Source organism: Panthera pardus, unplaced genomic scaffold (assembly GCF_024362965.1).
Source record: "Panthera pardus isolate Hobbes unplaced genomic scaffold, ASM2436296v1 HiC_scaffold_10, whole genome shotgun sequence".
Lineage (NCBI taxonomy): Eukaryota > Metazoa > Chordata > Mammalia > Carnivora > Felidae > Panthera > Panthera pardus.
The window spans coordinates 104265174-104287402 of record NW_026526655.1 but is presented as its reverse complement, the minus strand read 5'-3'; the positions used below and the strand labels follow the sequence as shown (position 1 = coordinate 104287402).

At 42.0% G+C, this 22229-nt stretch overlaps 1 protein-coding gene across 27 annotated transcripts in view; it reads left to right on the top strand.

Moving 5' to 3' along the window:
* CLASP1 (cytoplasmic linker associated protein 1) overlaps positions 1-22229 on the top strand; it is a 271145-nt gene that overhangs the window by 98804 nt on the left and 150112 nt on the right. For all 27 annotated transcript variants that reach the window (XM_053909860.1, XM_053909828.1, XM_053909856.1 and 24 more), the window contains exons 7-8: positions 4373-4470; positions 18150-18217. In XM_053909860.1, coding sequence (XP_053765835.1) covers positions 4373-4470; positions 18150-18217 — 166 coding nt within the window. The remainder of the gene's footprint in view (positions 1-4372; positions 4471-18149; positions 18218-22229) is intronic.

The following is a 22229-nucleotide window of genomic DNA, read 5'->3' as shown; positions in this document are numbered from 1 at the left end:
CTCCAGCCCTCTCCCACTCTTCTGGCTTTGCCTTTTCTCACCTCCAGGCCTTCACTCCGCCACGCAGCGCTGCTTCTGTTCAGGTGCCCAGCCCCTCCTCTGGGCATGTGTGCTGACCGCTCCCCCTGCCCCCACCTGCTTTCCTCTTGCCACTCCCTCCTTTGTCCAGCTTCACTGAAAATATATGACACTGGAAGTGGGATTTTTGGATTTTTTTTTTTAAATGTTTGTTTATTTTGAGAGAGAGAGAGAAGGCATGCAAGCAGTGGAGGGGCAGAGAGAGAGAGAGGGAGAGAGAGAGAATCCCAAGCAGGCTCCACCCCATCAGCACAGAGTTCATCTGGGGAATTGAACTCAGGAACCTGTGAGACGGTGACCCGAGCCGAAATCAAGGGTCAGTTGCTTCACACGCTGAGCCACCCAGGCGCCCCTGGGATTTTTAGACGTTTTAATTTACTGAATCATGCTTTCTGTTTCAACATTAATTTGAAAAGAAACTTAAAAAAAAAAAAAAAAGTTCTAAGTACCAAAATGGGTTATTTTGTCTTTTCTGTCTTTTTGGTTTTCTTTACATTTTTGTTTCCCGTGGGGAGAAAAGTCCATCATTGATCACTGCTATCACACGGTATCCTTTAGTCCAGCAGAAAAGCCAGCCTGGCTGGCGGAATTTCCTTGTTCCTAACTCAGGCGCTGCCACGGGTGACGTGGAATATGCGTGCTGGGCCTCCGGGACACCCGGCCCTGGGGCAGAATGAGGTTGGCGCTCAGTGGGCAGGTTTCGGCAGTCTGCCTCAGAGCCAGATAGAGCCAGAGTGCTGAAACCACACTCAGGTGACCAGCTGCAGCCTCACGTCTGCCTTGGCAATGGCCATCTGCACCGTGGGCCCACAGACACGCACGGTCCACGTCTCCCAGAACCCTCCCGCCGGGAGACTTTAACCACCCGCTTCTCTGCACCGCCGCACTCCATCAGTCCTGCTCCTGGGGTGTGGGAGTATGCTGCAGGTGCCTGTGTTCTTGCCCTTACTTTAACCTTCACATCGGGCTTTCCTGCTGTGGGCCCCGCAGGTGGCCCGCCCCCTCTGTGTCCCAGTAAACAGTGGTCCAGTGAGGGAGGGTCATAGATCTGAAAGACCTCAGATTCCATAAAGCATTCAGTGTGGGCCTGCCAGGCAGCGTTTAATATATGGGGCTCTTGGAGTCCCAGCGGCCCCAGATGTCGGGGTTCCTTTTTTCTGGTGAGCCTGAGGGTGGGCAGAAGCCGTAGGGGACCCATTCGCTTGCGTGTACAAGTGAGCACTACGTTGTGCCTTCATCCTGAGCGAGTTACTTTTACAGAACTTGCTTCTCGTTTGGAGCACAGTACTTTGTAGTGCCACAGAAAACGTGTGTCTCTGTATCTCTTGCATCCGGGGTGCTTTAGACCCTCAAATGCTGTCTGACCCTGTAGCTTTGTGGGCCTGAGGAATGATGGTTTCGAAGGCTTAGGATGTTGGTTTCGAACGTGTAGATAGCTCCACTTCCACTAGCCATTGTGTTGTGTTTTGTACACACAGAGTGTGGGTCACAGACTGCTGGCCTGAAACCGAATTGCATTCTAACAGACTGGCATGTGTCTGTGTACACGTGTCTGCACAACGTTTTAGCTTTACGTTTAGCGTTTTAGTGTTTTTTTTCCTTAAATGTTTATTTTTGAGCGAGGGAGAGGGCGCACACACGTGACTGGGGAAGAGGCAGCGAGAGACGAAGACAGAGGAGCCAAAGCAGGCTCCACACTGTCAGCACAGAGCCCGACACGGTGCCCGAACTCACAAACCGTGCCATCACGACCTGAGCCAAAGTCGGGCGCTTAACCGACTGAGCCACCCAGGCGCCCCTAGAGTCTTGGTGTTTTTACATTTGTCGTATTTCCGACTTCCCTTGAGAGATGAGGAGATGTGACAGAGCTGCCCTGTATTCCTCCAAGGCTGGGTGATGGCAGCCTGTGTGCCCGACCCTCCATATTCCCTTCTCTCTCTGCCAGTGGGGCCCCGGCCGGTGCCATTTGTCGTTACACACCCACCCTGCTGCGCTCGGTTATCGTGCTCCCTGCCTGGGCCATGTAGGCACTTTAGCTGGACATCTAGCAGGCACTCAAATTTGTTGAGTGAGTTTGTTACTTCCTGTGGCCTTCAAAGCAGCCTTCAGCTCACAGAGGAGAACTTTGGGACTAAAATAGTTTACGTATTTTATGCAGGATGACTCAGCCCCTAAAAGGCCAAGCAGGTACCCAGATCTACGTTGACTCTCAGGCTAGTATTTCCACTAAATCTGTTGATGGTCCAGACTTTCTAAGTAGGAAAGATCTTGCTTGCTCATTAAGGTGATTGGCTGTGAACAAATGCCATCGTTAGAAAGTGAGCCAAGCAATGTGCTTACTAGTGATCCTCAGGACACAGTGGCATTAACTATTTGTGTGATACATACGTGTCTCCATATAAAACTGCTGCCTGACATCAGAAGGTATTTCTTTTCCCAAATAAACTGATAGTCTGTTTTAGTCAGCTTGGGCCGCCATAACAAAATACCATGGACCCGGTGGCCTGCACAGAAATTGATTTCTCACCGTTCTGAAGGCTGGTAGTTGGAGATCAGGGTGCCGGCGTGGTCTGGTTCTGGTGAGGGGCCTCTTCCGGGTGTGCAGACTGCTCCCGCCCTGTGTGCTCACCTGACCTCTTCGTACACGAGTGGAGAGTGGAGCCAGCTCGTGGATGTCTTTTCTTATGAAGACACCAATGCTGTTGTGCCAAGGCCCTACTCTTAGGACTTCATTTAACCTTAATTATCCTCTTACATAGGTTCTGTCTCTAAATGCAGTCATACTGAGGGTCGGGGCTTCAGCATACAGTGGGGGGTGGGGGGGGACACACAGACATTCGGTCCATAACATGAGGTTTCCCTTTTCCACCATAAAGGGAAAAGTTCTCAGTGAGGTTCCCTGTCCTGTAACACTGTTCAGGAGTAGTGTGCAGGATCGAGGACTGTACATTGTTCTTTGTGTCCCTACTTCCTTCCTCTGTCTTTTCTCTGTTATTTTGATTTTCATTGCTTGAGACCCAGTCCAAAATCATGTTGCTCCCCTGTCTGGGCCCACTGGAGTAAGGACACATCTCCCCTCCTCCCCAACCCTCACAGGTTGGCCTTGGTTCCAGGGCACAGCATACTAAAAATTTTTTCCCCATGTTTTTATTTGCAAAATGTTCAATCTAAAGAAAAATGGTAGGGCCAGTAGTAACCTCCGTATTTACCAGTTAACGTTGGTTTTCTCTCTCTCCGTGTGCGTACACACACCCACCGCAGAAATGCACTTTTTTTCCTGAGCCATTTGAAAGTATTTTACACGTGTGATAGTTTGACGCTGAGATACTTCAGTGGGTATCTCTCAATAGCAAGGGTATTTTGTCATGCAACTGCCTGCTATTTTCTCATTCAAGAAATTTCAACATTGCTACAATGATCATGTTTGACGGACAGACAGTCCACATTCAAATTTCCCTGTTTCTGTTTTCAATCTATTCTGTTTCTTAAGCCTTGCTTATTGCTGCTTTCTGAGTTCATGTTTGTGTTTGGCCAGCCACTCACCTGCTCTTCCTGAAGCACGTGCCCTGCATCTCTGCTCTCATACCTTTGCACACAGGCTGTACCTTGTTTGGAACCTGTCTCATTTCGTCTTTACCTGGTAAAACGCTGGTCCCCAAGCACATTTTAAGTGGTTCCTTCCTCTTCCAGGAAATGTTTCTTGGTATCTTCTGTGTGCTTCCTCCCTTCCCTAAACTGTGGGAGCTCTTTGTACTCTTATATAATGTTCACAGTATCGTGCTCCGTATTAAATATAGAATTTATGGGCTCCCCCCGACCCCCCAACCCCTGTCTCCTTTCAGGACTGTTAGCTTCTTGAATACAGGGCTCTGTGTAGACTTTACTACCCATTTTTGTTGCTCACTAAGTATTTATTTTATTGAGTTAAATCTAGAATGCTTTTTACATGGTATTTTGTTTTTTGTATAATTCACTTATTTGTAGTGTTTTCTGTTTGGGGAGGATGGTCTGAAAATTCTGGTTTCCTGACATCATCTGAAAGAATTGAAAGAACTAAGGGATGTGGACTTTACATGTCTACCGAGATGGGACCTGAATTTACTCACTGGAATTGTACAGCGACGTCAGCCTGTCAAACATGGCTCTGTCTAGTCAAATGTCTATAAGGGATTGTATCACAGTCACCTTGGTAGATCGGTGATACACTCGGGGTGGTGTATAGTCTGTTGTGTCCCAGCAGCGAGTGCTGTGGATTGACACAGAGCAGCTGTAAGATCTCTTCTTTTACATCTAGGTTCGAGATGCAGCAATAAACAGCTTAGTGGAAATTTACAGACATGTAGGAGAACGTGTGAGGGCAGATCTCAGTAAAAAAGGATTACCACAGTCCCGGTGAGTTCAGACTTTTTTCCTTTCTTCTGCTCGTCTTCCCCTATTCTTTTTTTCAGTTAACATCTTGGTTTGCACTCCTTAATTTGTTGTAATTTTATGCAAAGAATATATGGTTGGAGGATTGGTGGTTGGGGATCTTGTCCAGATCCTGTGTCCTGGCCACTCCCATTCTACTTCTTCAAAAGGAGGATTATCACCCAGACACCTAGCCATGCTTCATGCTGTGTGTTGATTTTAGAAGTATATTTAAAATCGAGTGGTGTTGAAAAATTCACCATTCTTGTGGTTCCTGTAGTTCTATATCTTGTATGCACAAAGCACCTCATGTACTAGGTGCTTAAAATATATTTGTTTGAATTAATGAAGCCTTTGCAGAATGAGTCCGGATAGAAATAGAGAAGTAATTCTTTGAAATGGTAGTATTCTGTCAATCTCAGTACATCGAGACCAATGCCAGGAGCTCAGCGTCTCATCAGGTCCAAGACAGCCTGAGTCCACAGATGTCTCTGTTGTAGTCAAAACTGTAAAAAATAATGAACAACTGGATATCCATAATTTTAAGTGTGATGGACAAACCTTCAACCTTTTGGTGCCCCGTTACTTTAAGTGAGAGAGTAATGCGTGAGTCCTGGGAAGCTGGACGTGGCCTCGGCTTATGGAGTAGCTTATCTGAGCCTGTCACTGCGTCCCTGGAGATGACGGAAACGTGAAAGCCCAGAAACGTGAAGTGACTTGGGAGAGTACACAGAAACCCTGTCTCCTGACCCCCCTTTTAATTTTCTGTACCCTGTTTCACAAGAGATTAGAGAGTCTTGGGAGTCCAAATATGGAATGGGACTTTGAAATATACAGGAGTCCTTTGTCTTGATGTCCCTTGATTGGATGTGATGGAAGTGGACCTTTTACCCTAAAGTAGGAGTTCCAGGAGCAGTCGAGTGGGGCTCTACTGTGTTGTCGTGAGTCCTGTCTGACCCCAGGTTGCTCACCATGGCACCTGAGCTGCGTGCAAGATAATTAGGTGGGGATAAAACTATTTTCATGTTTTTGTATAACATGTCAGCTGTGAGAATAGACTTTTTTGTTACTGTGTTTTATGAGCCTCAGCTTTCTGGTCTTTGCGTATATGGGAGAACACTTAGGAGAAAGACGAACCCAAAGATTAAAGCACTGCACAGTGTCCCAGGGAAAATTGGAGGGCCCGGGTGAGCAGGGAGAGCAGGGCTGGAGGGAGAGGGCTTCTTACTGAAGCCCTGACGTCTGCATCACCGTTGGGAGACAGGCTGTGAGCACTGAAGCCCTTCCCTGCTCTCCAGGGATGGCTTCACCAGGCTATGTAGCTTGCGGTGGTCCCAGGCCACGAGCACGCCATCTCACCCAGTGGGACTTCCTGCATCCTGTCTAAAGGCTGCTCCTGGGTCCAGGAGGTGACAAGGGAACACAGAGCTCTCGAGAGGCGAAGGTGCAGAGGAGACTACTGTCCTTGGGGAGGCCTTCTCGCAAGGCTGGCTTTGGGCTGGCAGCTGGAAGCTACTATCTGGGGGGCTTCCCACCATTCCCAAAGAGTGGGCAAGAGTGGGTCACTGTGCCCCAGCAGTGGGTGTTATGCCGAACACCTGCTTTCCTTCTGGGTGTCCGGCATTTTGGTAAGTGCTACGCAGGGGGTGTCTGCGTGACCAGCCCGGCAGAGAGCGGGGAGACAGCACGGCACACACGTTGTCACAGCTCGCTGCTGGGGCATTCAGCGCATCTCCTGTGACTCCACTCCACTGGGAGGGGCTCTAGGAAGCTTGTGCCTGGTTCCCTCCAGACCTCACCCCGCGTACCTTCTCCCGTTGCTGGTTTCTCAGAGAGTCCTTAAGTATGGTAGTGATTGCTCTGAGTGTGACTGTGTGCCGAGTCCTGAGTCCTTCCAGTCCATCGTTAAACCTGGGGCTGGTCTTGGTGACCCCAACACAGAGAGCGATTTAGGTAAGGTTCTAGGGGCATTTAATGCTAGCCAGAGCTGGGGCTAGAACCTTTTTGTCCAGACTCCCAGTACTGGTTTTTTTCCACTACCACCCTCCTTTTTTTTTTTTTTTTAATATTGAAAAGCTACAGAAGAGCTTGGGCCTCTGAATGAGAATGAGGTTTGCCGATATTTCATGTGACCTAAATTACTTCCTACAAATTGTAGACCACACGGAGAGGGCAGTCCTAGGGAAACGGGCCCACATCCTTCACGGCTGTCGTCGTAAAACTGGTGGACACAGTGCCTGGAGAGGGAGGCTGTTGGTGCTTCAATGGCATCATTCTGGTGAAAGAAGCCAAAACTTCATGTTTCTTTGTATTGATTACAAGACCCTTCACTAGCACTGTGACGGTCTGAGGCCCCGGCTGCCACCTTTATTTCGATTTTGCTGGTGATACATACAAATGGAATGAAATTCCGCTCTTTTAAAAAATCCTCTGGTTGTTCAGAAAATTCATCGTCTGCTATATGTGGCTCCAAGTGGCTGACGGGAGTACTTGAACATTCTAGACTTCTGGTACATCGTTTACATACACCTGTTTTGCTGTTATGTGAGCATCGTTGATTTTCAGCCTAGCAAGACACCACAAGACTAATAAAATACTGTGGGATGTGCGCAGTGCTTTCTGACACTTGGATTTAATCCTGAAATAGAAATGCTGTACTCTTAAGAGTTTGTCCATTGAGTACGTGTTGTATTTGAGAAGATTAATTCGATCTCTAAGAAATACATGATGAAACAGATGCCTTCACATCAGCTGAGTGACTTAAATGATAAGAGCCATAATGTGCTTTGAGGTGCGGTTTCTTTTTCCATTTCACAGCTGGGCAGACGCTTGGCCTTTCGTCAGCTTCACGTTGGGGGGACTGGACCTTCGCTTTTGGGTCACGTATTCAGTTATGATTTGCGTCTCGTTATCTATCTGGTGGCTAAAATCACATGCAACCAGATAACGTGGAGATAGTCAACAACATCTTCTGCACATCAGAAGGTCTCCGCATAGTTGAGTTTGGTCAGTATAGCATTTTACAGTCTTACACACACTGTCTTCGCAGTTCGTGCACATGGTGTGGTCGGAAAGTAACGTGATGAATTTCTGCCTGACTTTGTAAGATGCCATGGTGTCGTGCGGTGTTTGTGAGACATGTGTGGCACACCTGTAGTTCCTTGTGGCTTCTTTCCTAGACACAGGCTTTTAGCCCACTGTGACATTCACTGTCACCCCATGGCACATTCCAGAAAATATCTTTATCCACCATGACAGATTTTAGTTCACGAAGTTTATGGTGTTAAATTGCTTCTGAGACCGTCATTTGGGAACCAGACTCCTCAAACAGTAGCTGCTTTAAACCTGAAGGTCCTTTAATTCGTAGATGGAGCTGTGGCCTGGTCCTCTGATGCATTTGTTAGCACTGGCCTCTCACACCTATAGTTTTGCATGGCTCTGTCAGTGTATTTGTTTTGCTACCTCAACTTAAAAAATTTATGAACATCCACTAGTCATTACTAACAGTTGTGTCGCTAAGGGAAGAATTGAAACTTATTTTTAAGTTGCTTGTGTAAGCTTTAGCGGTATAGAGAGGGCCCAAGGCAAAAGCAGAGGAGAAATGTGTTCTGTGATGTTCCTTCATTTTTAACTTTTATATGCGAGGCGTTTACACAGAGTTGACTCAATTTATAAGATACACGGAAGAAAGGCAGTCCGTTACCCTTCTGCCATCTCCCCACAGAGGCAAACACTGGGTGCTGACTGCCCTGTCTCTGTGGTTGTAAATACCGTGCACGTGTTGTCCTATGTGGTTTCTGTCGCTGTAAGAATTGTACTTTGCATGACGGAGGATGAATTTCAGCTCCTCCTGACCATGCCAAGCCATTTGACATCTCCTTGTCCACCAGTTGTAGCTATGTTTTACTTGTGGTTATGACAGCATTTTGTTTATATTATGACCGTGTGTGCTATTTATAGCCCACTGTACCCGGGGAACTGATGGCTTTACCCTTTTTTTCTGCACAACATTTTGTTTTCCCTGGGTTAATGATGGTCTTACTTTCATTTGAGTAGTTGTCTCCATGCTTACCGTGTGCTAGTACCGTCTACATACTGCCCTTGAACCTGCTCCAGTCTGGACTGGCTGCCCTCACCATCTCTTCCTTTATTGTCCTGACGTCTCTCTCTTGTCATCATCCTGGGGCTTCACTTCTGTCTTCTTAGCCGGTGCACCTGTTTCTCAAAGACCACATCTTCTCTTTCCTGGTTTTCTTTCTCACTTGAGTTGTGCATATTCTTCAGTAGCTGTCCGAGAAGAGACATGGAGAAGGAAAACTTTTTTGACTTTGAGGAGTCTTTGTTCTATCTTGATATTAATAGTGTGCTGCGGTTTAGAACTCCAGATTGGAAGGCTTTTTCCAGAATGTTAAAGCCAGTGCCCCATTGTGTCCAGCTTTCAGTGTTTCTACTGAGAACTCCAAAGTCCTTCTGATTCTTCATCCTATGTAGATAACTTTGGTTCTCTTTGCACCCAGAGTTTGTCTGAAACTTTATGTCAATGGGGCTTTTACGAGACTATACTCATTTTTTTGTGCAGTGCGCTTGGAGGGCCTTTCAGTCTGGGCGGGGACTTGGACCAGTCCTCTGATTTCATTTTTTCCTCCCATTTCTGTCTTGATAATTTTGCTCCACCTTCTGGGAGATTTTCTCAAATTTATCTTCCAACCATTCCATTATTGGATATTTGATTTAAAATTTTTTCCTTTTTTGTTACAATTGTATGTTCCCTTTTTATAGCATTGTTTCGGGTTTTCTAAAATAAGAGCCTTCTTGAAATATTCTTATACCATAACTTTCGTATTTTTCATAATTTACCGTTTCCCCTTTAGAGTGAACAGTTCAGTTTTCACTGTATTTAGAAAGTTATGTAGCCATCACTGCTATCAAGTTTTAGAACATTTGAAAAGAATCCCTGTTTCCATTAGCAGTCACTCTCCATTCCTTCCTTCCACCCAGACTGGCAACCACTCGTCTATTTTTTATTCCTATGGATTTGCCTGTTTTGAGATTTGCAGGTAAAATCACACAAAGTGTGATTAAATGACCTTGTGACAGCAGGAATACCAAATGAAGCCATTTAATGCTCTAATTAAAACATTAATATAATTTTATTGCCTTGAATGATTTAATATTGCATCTTAAAACATATAGTCCCTATGGGCATGTGCTGCTGATATGCTTAAAATGCTGAATATGCAGTAATGCAAAATGTTACAATTTGCTGAGAGTAGTTTAGATGGTACGTCTGGAATTCTCCAGTAAGGGTGGGACAATAATTAGTGATATATGTACTCTTGGAGTAATTTTAAAAACTTGATTTCAAATGTAAATGTTAACACAATTCCATGATGTATTCAAACACGAAATCAAGATAATCAAGGTATATATAAATCTAAATAACATAGAGAGTTAGTTTAGGGAGTGATTGATCTTGAAGAATACCCACTAAACAGCCTGAAAGATATACGACACATGTAAGTCAATTTGTTAATCAGCAGCTCATATGGAAAATGTAATTATTTTTATAAGTCATCTTTTTATTTTGTAAATTTTTACAAATACATGGGTTTAATCAAACAAAACAAAACAAAACAAAATAAATAAAATCACACAAAGTGTAACTTTTCCCTGACTGCCTTCTTTCACCTACCACGGTGTGTTCAGAGTTCAGTCACACTGTAGCATGAGTCATTCCCTCGTATCGCTGAATACAATTTCACTGTGTGTCCTTATCCATTCCTCTGTTGTTTATCCATTCCTCTGTTGATGGGCACTCGTTTCCACCTTTTGGCTATTGTGAATAATGCTGCTATGAAAATGGATGCGCAGGTAGCTCCTACGTTCCTTGCGTCCAGTTCTTTTGGTTAGATTTTAGAAGTGGACTTGCTGGATCGTATCCTGTTAGGTTTAGGTTTTTGAGAAATCGCCATACCGTTTTCCAGAGGTGTTGTACCATTTTGCATTCCTACCAGCAGTGCCAAAGGTGGTGGTTTTTGTGTTTTTGTGTTGTTTTATTTTTGATAATAGCCATCCCAAGGCGTACCTCCTTGTGGTTTTTAGAAATTTTCTTTACCTTTCTTGAAGATCACTTGACCGTTAATGTAAGGATTTCTTTTTGTAATTTCGTTGATCTGTATGTCTGTCCTCCTGGTACCTCGCTGTACCAGCTTTGTAGTAAATTTTGAAATCCAAGTTTGTTCTTCTCAAGATTGTTCTGGTTATTCTGGGTGCCTTGCAGGTCCACGTGAATTTTAGGATGTACTTGTCAATTTCTGGGAAAAGGGCAGCTAGGAATTCGGTAGAAACTGAATTCACATTGAGTTTGGGGAATACTGCCCAGAGATCAAGAGTCGCATGCTCTTCCAGCTGAGCCAGCCGGACACCCCTAGGTGTTATAATCCAGTCTCTTTACTTGGTTATAGGCCTGTTCAGATTTTGTCTCCTTTTGAGTCCCTTTTGGTAGTTTGTGACTGTCTAGGAATTTGTCCACTTAAGGTTATCTAATTTTTAACACACAGTTCATAGGCTTTTTTTTTTGTTTTTATTTTTGTAAGGATAGTTGTACTGTGCCTTCCTTTATCTTTTAAGTTTAGTAATCTGTGTCTTTTTTTTTTTCTGATCAGATTAAAGATTTGTCAAATTTGTTTTTTTTTTTTTTTCCAAAGAACTAAGTTTTGACTTCTTGATTGTTATTGTTTTTCTGGTTCCTATTTCATATATTTCTGCTTTAATCTTTATTTTTTCCTTCCTTTTGCCTGGTTTGAGTTCCCAGTTTTTTAAGATAGAAAGTTAGGTTATTGATTTAATATCTTCTTTAAAAAAATTTTTTTAAGGTTTATTTCTTTTTGAGAGAGACACACATACATAGAGTGTGAGTGGGGGAGGGGCACAGAGAGAGGGAGACAACAGAATCTGAAGCGGGCTCCAGGCTCTGAGCCGTTAGCACAGAGTCTGATATGGGGCTCGAACTCAGGAACTGTGAGATCCTGACCTGAGCCAAAGTTGGACGCTTAACTGACTGAGCCACCCAGGCACCCCTAATATCTTCTGTTTTAATGTAGGCAATTACACCTGTCAATTTCTTTGTAAGTACTACTAAAGCTGCATACTGCGTTGTGCATATTGTGTCCGTTTTTATTCGTATTGGAGTATTTTTTAATTTGCTGTTTGCTTTTTCTTTGACCTCTTTGTTATTAAGTGTTATGTTAGTGTTTTGAGTGCTATTTAACTGTTATTTAAGTGCTGTTGTGTTATTTGTGTTTCATTAAATTTTTACATTATTTGTGATTTTCTCATTTTTACTTGTCATTGATTTCTAATTTTATCTTAACTGCGGTTATAGATCATAATTTCTATGTTCTGTGATTTCATTTCTTTGAATTTTGTTTTAGGCTTGTTTTGTGTTCTGGCGTGTGATCTTCCCTGGAGAATGTTCCAGGTGCATTTGAGAAGTATCTGTATTTTGTTAATTATTGAAATGTGTGATATTGAAGTCTCCAATTAATACCGCTAAATTATTTATTTCTCTCTTCAGTTCTGTCACCTTTTGCTTCATATATTTTGGGGCTCTGTTCTTAGGTACATAAAATTACTATATCTTCATGATATGTTGACCCTTTTGTCATTGTAAAATGTCCTTGTCGCTGGTAGCAATTTTTGTCTTCAAGTCTATGCTGTCTAATAATAGTATAGCCACTCCAGACCTCTTTTGAGCACTGTTTGCATGGAGTATGTTTTTCTGTCCTATTATTTTCTGTCTCTGTCTTTGTATCTAACCTGAATCTCTTGTAGGTAGCATATAGTTGAGTGTTATTTATTCAGTCTGATCATCTTTGCCTTTTCAATGGAGTGTTTAATTCATTCATATTTAATGTAGTATCAATGAGATTTTATTTCTGCTATTTTGCTGTTTGTGTTTTGTATGTCATGACCCCTTTGTTTCTTCTCTGTTACTCCCTTATTTTATGTGAAAAATATTTTTTTGTGTACCATTTTAATTTTCTTGTTTCTTTTACTATTCTTTTTTGGAATTATTTTCTTAGTGTTTGCTCTGGGGATTTCAGTTGACATCTGAATTTATAGAAGCTTAGTTAGAATTATTACCCTTAATTAATTTCAGTATTAAAAACTTTACTTTTCTGTTTTCTCCCTTCCTTTCTTCTGTCGTGTTTATTTATATGTCTTTATATATTACAGCTCACCAACACACACAGTTTTATAATTATGGCTTTATGTAGTTTCCCGTTAAGTTATGTAGGAGACGAGAAGAGTTAAAAACAAAAAATATATATATTTATACTGTCTGTTATGTTTACCTAAGTTTTATGTTTACCTTTGTAGTTATTTTTACTGGTGTTTTTTATATCTCCATGTGGATTTGGGCTAATGTATGGTCTCTTTTCATTTCAGTCTGAAGGACTCCTCTGGTTTTTTTTGTTTATCTAGGAATGTCTTAAATTCTTCATTTTCCCCTACCCAGAGCCTAAAATTCGTTCATGTAAAGACTGAAATATCATTGGTCCAGAGAGGATTCTCTGCTTCACTTTTGAAGGATAATTTTGTTGGATACAGAATTCTTGGTTGAGATTTTTAGGTTTGTTGTTGTTTTTTAATGTGCGTATGTATTTATTTTCAAATTATTGAGGTATACTTGGTTCAGATTTAAAATTTTAAGACTTTGAAATCACTGCCACTTGATCTCCACTGTTTTTCCTTTTTTTTTTATGAGAAATTATTTATTTATTTTTTAATTTTTTTTTTTTTAACATTTTATTTATTTTTGAGACAGAGAGAGACAGAGCATGAACGGGGGAGGGGCAGAGAGAGAGGGAGACACAGAATCGGAAGCAGGCTCCAGGCTCTGAGCCATCAGGCCAGAGCCCGACGCGGGGCTCGAACTCACAGACCACGAGATCGTGACCTGAGCTGAAGTCGGCCGCTTAACCGACTGAGCCACCCAGGCGCCCCTTATTTATTTATTTTATTGAGGATTCGTTGTACACAAAGAGTGCCTTCCCTGTTGTTGCTTTCAAGATTTTGTCTTTTCTTCCAGCAGTTTGTTTCTCATGTGTGTTGGTTAGGATCTCTTTAAGTTTATTCTATTTGGAGTTTGTTGAGCTTCTTGAATATGTAGGTTAAAATTTTATATAAAATGTGAGAAGTTTTTGGCCATTATTTCTCCATATATTCTGTCCTTTTTTTCTTTCTTCCGGTATTTCATTATATGTTTTGTTGGTACGTATATATGTATATATGTTGGTACATTATAAGAACATGAACTCTTAGGCTCTGGTTTGTTTGTTTGTTTGTTTGTGCCCTGTTCCTTTTCTTTTGTTTCTCAGACAGAATATTGTCAACTGACTCCTCTTCAAGGTTGCAGCTTTTTTCTTCTCTCAACTCAAATTTGTTGTTGAGCCCTCTTGTGAATTTTTTTTTTTTTAAGATTTTGTTTTTTTAAAGTAATCTCTATGCCCAACGTGGGGCTCAAACCCACAACCCAGAGATCAGGATTTGCATGCTCTATCAACCAGTCCAGTGAGGCACCCATCTAGTGAATTTTTTATTTCATTTTTATACTTTTCATTTGTAGAATCTCTATAGGATTCTTATGTTTTCTGTCTCTTCAGTGATATTCTCTATTTGGTGAGACGTTCTTATACTTACCTTCAGTTCTTTAGAAATAATCTCCTTTACTTATTTTCAACATACTTATAATAGTTGATTTCAAATATTCATCCAATAAGTTCAGTCTCTGGGCTTCCTTTAAGGATAGTTCTGATGACTGATTTTTGTGTTTTTTTTCTCCTTATGGGCCATATTTTCTTGCTTCTTTACATGTATAAATTTTTTGTTGAAACGGGTCATTTAAAATAATATATTGTGCACCTTTGGACATCACAGTCTGTTTTTCTCTGCAGATTTGTTGTTCTTGGTGTTTGTTCCTCCCTGCTTGTTTAGTAATTTTCCTGAACTAATTCCATAAAGTCTATATTTTTTTCTTATGTGTATGGCTACTGAAGTCTCTACTTGGTTAGCATAGTGTCTAGCTAATGATTTGATAGACATTTCCTTGGATGCCTTAAACCAACCAGTCAGCCTCGCAGCCTTTGCTGAAGTGCTGTCTGTGTATGTTGGGGAATGTTTTCCGTGTTCTGGTGGGCAGTTTATGCATCTCTGCCTTCCCCTTTTCTGTCTGCTTGTGCAGAGCGTCAAGGTCAGCCAGTGATGAGACATTAGTGTGTTCTCAGGTCTTTTCTTAGACTTTCCTACAGTCTTGCACCTATGCATAGTCTTTCAGATTCCCAGGAATGTGTCAGATTTTTTTTCAAAGTCCCCTGTGGACATCTCATTCTCCATTTTTCTTTGTAAGCTTTTTGGTCAGTGTCTTTGCCCCAGTTGTCATCATCTTAGGCAGTTGCCATGTTAAGCAGTTGTTGCTGATTCTTTTTGATTTTGGCTTCAGGCGTAAGAGTCTCTCCTACTGAATGTGCTGTGAATCATGTAAAATAAAACCCTGCGAATGGGGATTCTAGGATATGCCAGACAGGTCAAATCATTACAGTTCTCCTGGAATGGGGATTTTTATGGTGCTCCAGACTTGCTCAGCTCTTCCCAGTGGCTTTGAGGCTGCTGGTTTTCAAACTATTATGATTGTGAGGTTGTTGATTTTCAGCTGGTGAGTTGGTGATGGAAATAAGACACAGCAAAACAGTGAAAAGCTTGCTGTCTTTACCAAGATTGAGCAGTTTTTCTTGAAGAGGGCTCCTTGGACTGTAGCAAACCTTTGTTTAATTTCCAGAGCTTTGAAAAACTTGATTTTGACATATTTTGCGAATGTTTGCTTTGTTCTTTGGAGGAGCAGATTTTCTGTCATTTTGAAGGTCTCCTTCCCTGTTTGCTTTTATAATCGCACTATTTTCTTTATCTCTTTGGGAGTATTAATGATATATTTTAAAAACTTCTCATTCTTCTTCTTTCCTCTGAATTGGGATTCTGGGGTATACGTTTGTTCATCTTGGGACTCCCTTTTTCACTTTAGAAGCTTTGCTCACGCATCTTTGAATTGGTTTGTCTGCTCACATTTAAGAGTAGTAGACTAAAAAGTCACTTAGCTCTGAGTGTATGAGTGGAGCTTGTTGACTGTGAGCTTACTAGTGCTTTTAGGAAATTATTTTAAATTTATATTATAGGATATTCTAGGAAGGAATAACTAGATCTCACGCTAAAAAAAAAAGCAATGCCAGTTGGGATTGAGGAGTTGGATATAAATTTTGAATTCAGAAAAACCAGGAAGAAATGGTACTAGTTATTTGTGAGAATAGTAAAGAAATTTAATTCAGATTTGAGATCCAGAGATTTCACAGACAAAAATGAAAAACACTTGGTGGCTTCAGAGGGTAATCGTTACTTCGACACATCATTCAGTGTCTCTGAATGTATAAAACTCACCCTGTTTGGCTTGTTCAGATTCGCTGGTCCCAGGGAGGCGTTGTGTATTGCTGTGTTCAGAGCTAGCAGACAAAAGCCATTCCTAAGGAATGCTCTGTTGGGGTTAGACTGTCCTGAAGCCAGGTTACTGGTCTCTTAAGGTGGTAGCCTTCTTAGGAGCCGCCGTATAGGCATCGCTGAGTAGAGAATGAGGTGCAGCTACTGAGACGGGTGTGGGTAGAGGGAAAGGCATGCCTTCCCGAGGGATTTCTGCATGAAAGTGCAGGTACCGAAAAGGCAGCAATCATTTTAGCCTTCTCATCCCTAGTTGTTTGGGCCTGCTAGTTGGGGGTAATGTGGCCCCAGTGAGTAGACATTACCCCAGATGGAGTCTACAGTCTTGTTCTCAGTTGCCATTGACAAGGTGACCACTCTACCAGGAACGGATGAAATACTTGCCCCTCGCAGTAATTTTAGGACCAGCGAGGCTAGAGGTATGCCTTGTCCCTACCTTGCAAACTTGCAGGCATGCTCACGTCAGAGGGTGTAGTTGTGACACAATAAAGTGGTAAGTTGGTCAGGGCATGCCCTGGCAACCTGTGTAGTGATATTATTTATGTGCTTTTTTATGCCACTGGAGATCTTTGGTGCTCATAAAAGGGAAGGTGATGGAAACATCATAGGAAATTGATTCTAAGACATTTTTCCAGATCTTTAGTAGCCTCTGGATTTGAAAGTGAGTTTTACTCATATCTGGTCCTCAGGTGACACAAGTTTTTTGTAATTCAGTGGTGCCAACTTTGATTAATTGGTAATGGCTGTCTGGAGCAGGTCGGGGAAGGATTTTGAGGCTACATCTGGGCTTAGATGGAAAGATGGGCCAAGAAGATTGATCTCTGCCATGGTGTGGGAAGGGGGAGAGGCAGTATGTCAGGCCCCTTTATCCCCTCCATTTTACCTCTCTTTGCTGATATGTAGTTTTGGCTCCCCTGTGACTTAGAATGTAGCATCCTAAGTAGGAAAGAATGAAGTAGAAGCTGTAGAAATTAGGGACTTTACACACCTCAGTGTCTGGCCAGCTCAGTACTAGACTCAGTGAATGAACTCTGAAGGAACGGAGGCCAGAATGTGTGCAGTTTCTGTAGTGAGGGCAGGAACAGTCTTCACGCCATGATGTAACTCTCCTGCATGACGTACAGAATACCAAAAGTACATGGTTCCCATCCCTGTCCTGAAGAAGAGCCCATTCTAGTTGCGAAGAAAAGACAAACATGTTTGAAATGATTAGAGCTTGTATGACAGAATGGTTTGTAAGCAAGTGCTAAAATTTCTAGTCTGGTCCCTGGAATTGGTGGTGTAGGTTTGAACGCAAAAATATATTGCTTTCGAATCTCTGCCTTTACACTTATTCCAGTGTATCTGTTTTGGCTTGGGAAAGCCTAGTTTTTTCTTGACTTTTTCTACCAGGCGAGATTAGCACCCATCTACCCCACCCCGTTTTCCTCTCATTATTGGTGTCACTAGGATGGAATATTTTGACTGGTTTAAGGGATTTTGTTTCAATTAAAGTGTCAAGGTGAAAATGATCCATTAATAGAAAATGTCATGTAGATTTTTTTTCAATTAAAGATTACCTAGTCACTGTTTGTTTCTGGAGAAATTACTTAAGCATTTCTGAATTAAGTGTAAGTCACAGAAAAGCCTGTATATTGTAATGTTGGTGCATTTGAACAATAACAGTCTGTGCTTAGAAATAGGAGAAATACAGGCTTTTCATAATGTATACATTTTGTGTCGAGTAGTCAGTTTAATGCAGTGTCTGAGATCACAGGCTCTGGATTCTTACTCTCCGGGCTAGCATCTTCTACCCTGACTGTGTTACCCTAAGCAAGTTACTGGGTCTTGATTTCTTCATCTGTAAAATGGGGATGATAATCTCATACATGGCTGTGGTAAGGATTAAACAAGATTTTTCAGAGAGAGCCCTAAGTCAGTGCTTGGTCTGTAAGTGCTTGGTTATTATTGGATGTTATTAATGTTATTAATGTAGTTGCTGTTTTTGTTATTAAGTGGGTTTATATCATTGACTTTTTTTTGGAGTGTGATTCAGTTTCACATTAGTGTTTTAATATAATTGACTGTGAACAGTGATTGTTAACAGTCTTTACATATATGTGTGCTTTTTTTTCATACAGGTTGAATGTAATTTTTACAAAATTTGATGAAGTTCAAAAATCTGGAAACATGATCCAATCAGCAAACGGTGAGTAGAAAAAGCAGTTGTTCTATTTTTGCCTTTTCAGTTTTAGGTCCGAAATGCTCGTGCTATTTCTGAACAGCTGAATTTGATACCTTGAGAACAGTTTCTAGGTCTGAAGACTTAACCTCCATTGACCCTCCCCCTTTCCCAGGCCAGAAGCTGTGAGGTTGTTGGCTTTCTTTTGTAGCTCGCACTGAATTCGGGAACTAATCCTGTTGGCTTTACTGTTACAAGCACATTTGGACTCCCTGGGCCTCTGCCGCAGTCGTTGCCCTTCTCCTGCTACCGAGCTGTCGTGCTCTTTTCCCTGTGCTCTCACGGTAGACACGCAACCACTGTCCTTGCTGTTACTCTCTCCCGCTGCCCACGGGCTGTTTTCCATACAGCCATCAGAGGGATCCTTCTGTTTTTATTATTTTTCAATTTTTGAAATTTAAGTAGGCTCCACGCCCATCGTAAGGCTCGAACTCACGACCCTGAGACGGAGTCACACGCTCTGCCAGCTGAGCCAGCCAGGCGCCCCCAGAGTAATCCTTTTAGAATGTAACTCGCGTGGTGTTAATCCCCTGTTCAGAATCCTCCAGAGGTTTTCCATCACACAGAGACTGCAGTTCGGTGGCTCACCATGGCCCACCAGGCCCTGACACGATCTGACGCTGGCTACCATTCTGATATCGTGATGTTCTTCTCCAAGGTTCTCTTGGCTCTACTTCCATTGGCCTCCTTACTAATTTTGAACATTCCACGCTTCTCCTGCTTCAGGGCCTCTGTGCTTACAGTTCTTTCTGCTTGAAACATTTGTCCCCTGGGTGTCCCCGTGGCTCTCCTTCTCGTTCCATCCAGATCTTGGCTGCAGACACACTCCATTACCGAGGTCAGCCAGTATAGCATATCCAGTGTTCGAAGGGTACTCTGTGCCTTCATCCTGTTTAATGTTCCTTCTTACTGCGTATCACTGCAAAATGTTTGTTCACGAGGGCAAGGACTTTGTATTATTCCTTTCTTTACCTTTAGTGCCTCAAAAGTTCCCTGGCATGTGGTATAGGTGTGCAATAAATATTGTGGAATAAATAAACAAAATAACTTAGATTTGAATTGTGACTTACTGTTTCTGGTACCTGTATTCATTTTACTATACCTTGTGAGGATGTTTGAGGACAAGTGGATATTTCTTGTGATTCCAGAAGGGGAAGAAAAGACAAGTGAATCACTGTATGAGTGAAGTCCTCATAAGGCAGTTGCCAACAAGGACTTTTTCTAACTCTCAGATAGCTCATTGCATCATGGTGATTTCAGGGCTCTTAGATCACCACATAGCTTTCACGTTTTGAATATCTTGAGGTTGTAAAAAAGAGTTTGTCACTTTCAGGAAAGTTCCTCCTCGTACATAAAGGCAGAGCAGAAACAGGATCCCGGTCTTTGGACCTCTGCTCAGCTGTGTACCTACCATATCAGTAGGGAATTTGTCATTGGATAGTATGTTTCTTATAAAATGCTTAAAGACCTCTAAACATACTTTCATTAATCTCTCTTAACTTCTCTTTCGTATGTTTGTAAAAACATAATATTAAGAGGGGAAAAAGAATATTTACTATAATTATGCTATCACCAACAAATCAGTTTTCATTTATTGCATATTCACTTGTAGTTCATTTTCTGTAACTATATAATTTGTATGTAATCTTATTGCATAATTTCTGTACATTGCCCCCTACTTTTTTTTTTTTTTTAAAGAACTTATTTATTTATTTATTTTGAGAGAGGGAAGGGCAGAGAGAGAGGGAGGGAGAGAATCCCAAGCAGGCCCAGCACTGTCAGTGCAGAGCCTGACATGGGACTCCATCTCAATGAAACGCAAAATCATGACTGAGCTGAAATCAAGAGTCAGATGTGTAACCAGCTGAACCACTCAGGCACGCCTATTCATTTTTCTTTTAAAGTTTACTTATTTGAGAGAAAGAGCACATGTGCGCAAGCAGGAGAGGGGCAGAGAGAGAATCCCAAACACTCTCAACCCTGTCAGTGCCAAGCTCAATGTGGGGCTCGATCCCATGAACCATGAGATCGTGACCTGAGCTGAAATCAAGAGTTGGATGCTTAACTGACTGAGGCCCCCAGGTGCCCCTGAAGATTTTCTTTTTGAGTAATCTCTCGTCAACATGGGGCTTGAACTTAAAATCCCAAGATCGAGAGTTGCCTGACCTCCCGACTGAGCCAGCCAGATGTCCCATCCCCTGCTCTTGTATATACTTTTATATGTGCTTTACAACATATCTGTGGTGGAGCTGGGACCAGGACTCTGGCCATCCAGTGATGAGTGGCACTGCTGGTGTGGCCAGGCAGGGCAGCCCAGCCAGTTGCAAGACACGGGCTCCTAAGTGTGTGTGTGTGTGTGTGCGTGCACGTAGTTGGTGTGTTTTCCCAGTTTAAAACTTGTTGGTACCAAGATAGAAAGTACCAGGTAAAGAGGTAAGGGCGGTGGCTGAAAAGTGAGTTTGTGCTTTATAGCCTGTGTTATAAATTATAGCTATGAAACAGAATCCCATTATGCTGCTGGCACAGGGAGAAGGACCACACCCATGCTGGAGGCTTGTCTGGGAAAGTGTGTATATACTGAGTTTTAATGAACATGACACACAGGATTTAATCGTCAAGAATACTAAAATCCTGTGGTATTGGGTGCATCATAGCAACATTTTATTCTAAACGTCCACATGTAAATACTGCCCCTGCATATCCCTATATGTGTGTATATGTGGTAAAGCGGTAAGCACTGAGAATGAAAACAGTACTTTTAGGCATTTGTGTTAAAAATAATAGATGGTAAGGAAATTTTAATTCAAAACTTCCTGAAGGCCTTAAAATTTCAGCTTTCTTCTGAATATATGTAGTATTATTTTTTAATTGTTAGGGCCAAAACAGAATAAGGCATATATATAAAGATTTTAGCATTCTTAACCCAGAGAAGTTTAGTCTCTTTACTGTAACTTTGAGAGACTTAGGTAAGATGTTCAGTAGCTGTCAAAAGCAAACCACTTAATTTCTTTCTTTTCTTGAGTCATTGAACATCCTGATAGCATAGAGAAACCATAGTCAGAACATAATAAAACCCATCCCCCCTTCTAATTTTGGGGGTTTTTTGCCCATTGATTCCCAGTGGAACCAGTTTTTTAATTGCTCTGGACATCAGACCATTGACTGCTCTGCTTACTGCTTTCTCCAGTTTGCTCCTTATATAGGTAGACTCTGACTTTTCTGAACTCTTCTATTGGTTCTTAGAATTTTTGTAGATTCCTTGGCATTTTCTGCGTAAACAAATCATCTGCAAATAGGAATAGTTTTATCTCTTTGAGATCTGTATACTTTTTCTTTTTCTTGCCTTATTGCATTGGCTAGAATTTCTTCCACTACATTAAGTACAAGTGGTGAGAGTAGACATCCTTACATTGTTCCCAGTCTTAGGTCCTTCACAACTAAGCATGATGTTAGTTGTAGTTGTTTTTGTAGATATTCTTGAGCAAGATGAGGCAGTTCTCATCTATTCCTATTTAAGTTTTTATCACAAGCAGGTGTTGGATTATTTTTGGAGGGGAAATCATCAGCTTATTTTAAATATTGAGATATAATGGGGGTGCCTGGGTAGCTCAGTTGGTTAAGCGTCCGACTTTGGCTCAGGTCATGATCTCACACTCTTGGGTTTGAGCCCCACGGCAGGATCTGTGCTGACAGCTCAGAGCCTGGAGTCTGCTTCGGACTCTGTGTCTCCTCTCTCTCTGTCCCTCCCCGGCTCATGCTTTGTCTTTCTCTTTAAAATAAACAAACATTTTTTAAAACGTAATAAATACTGAGATATAATCTATAGACAAAAATTTACTTTTTTAAAGTGTATACTTCTGTGTTGTTTTGTATATTTACAAAACTGTGCAGTTATCTAATTCCATAATATTTTTATCACCTCCAAGGAGACCTACGATCGTTAGCACTCCCTGTTTTCTTCTCCCAGTCCCTGACAGCC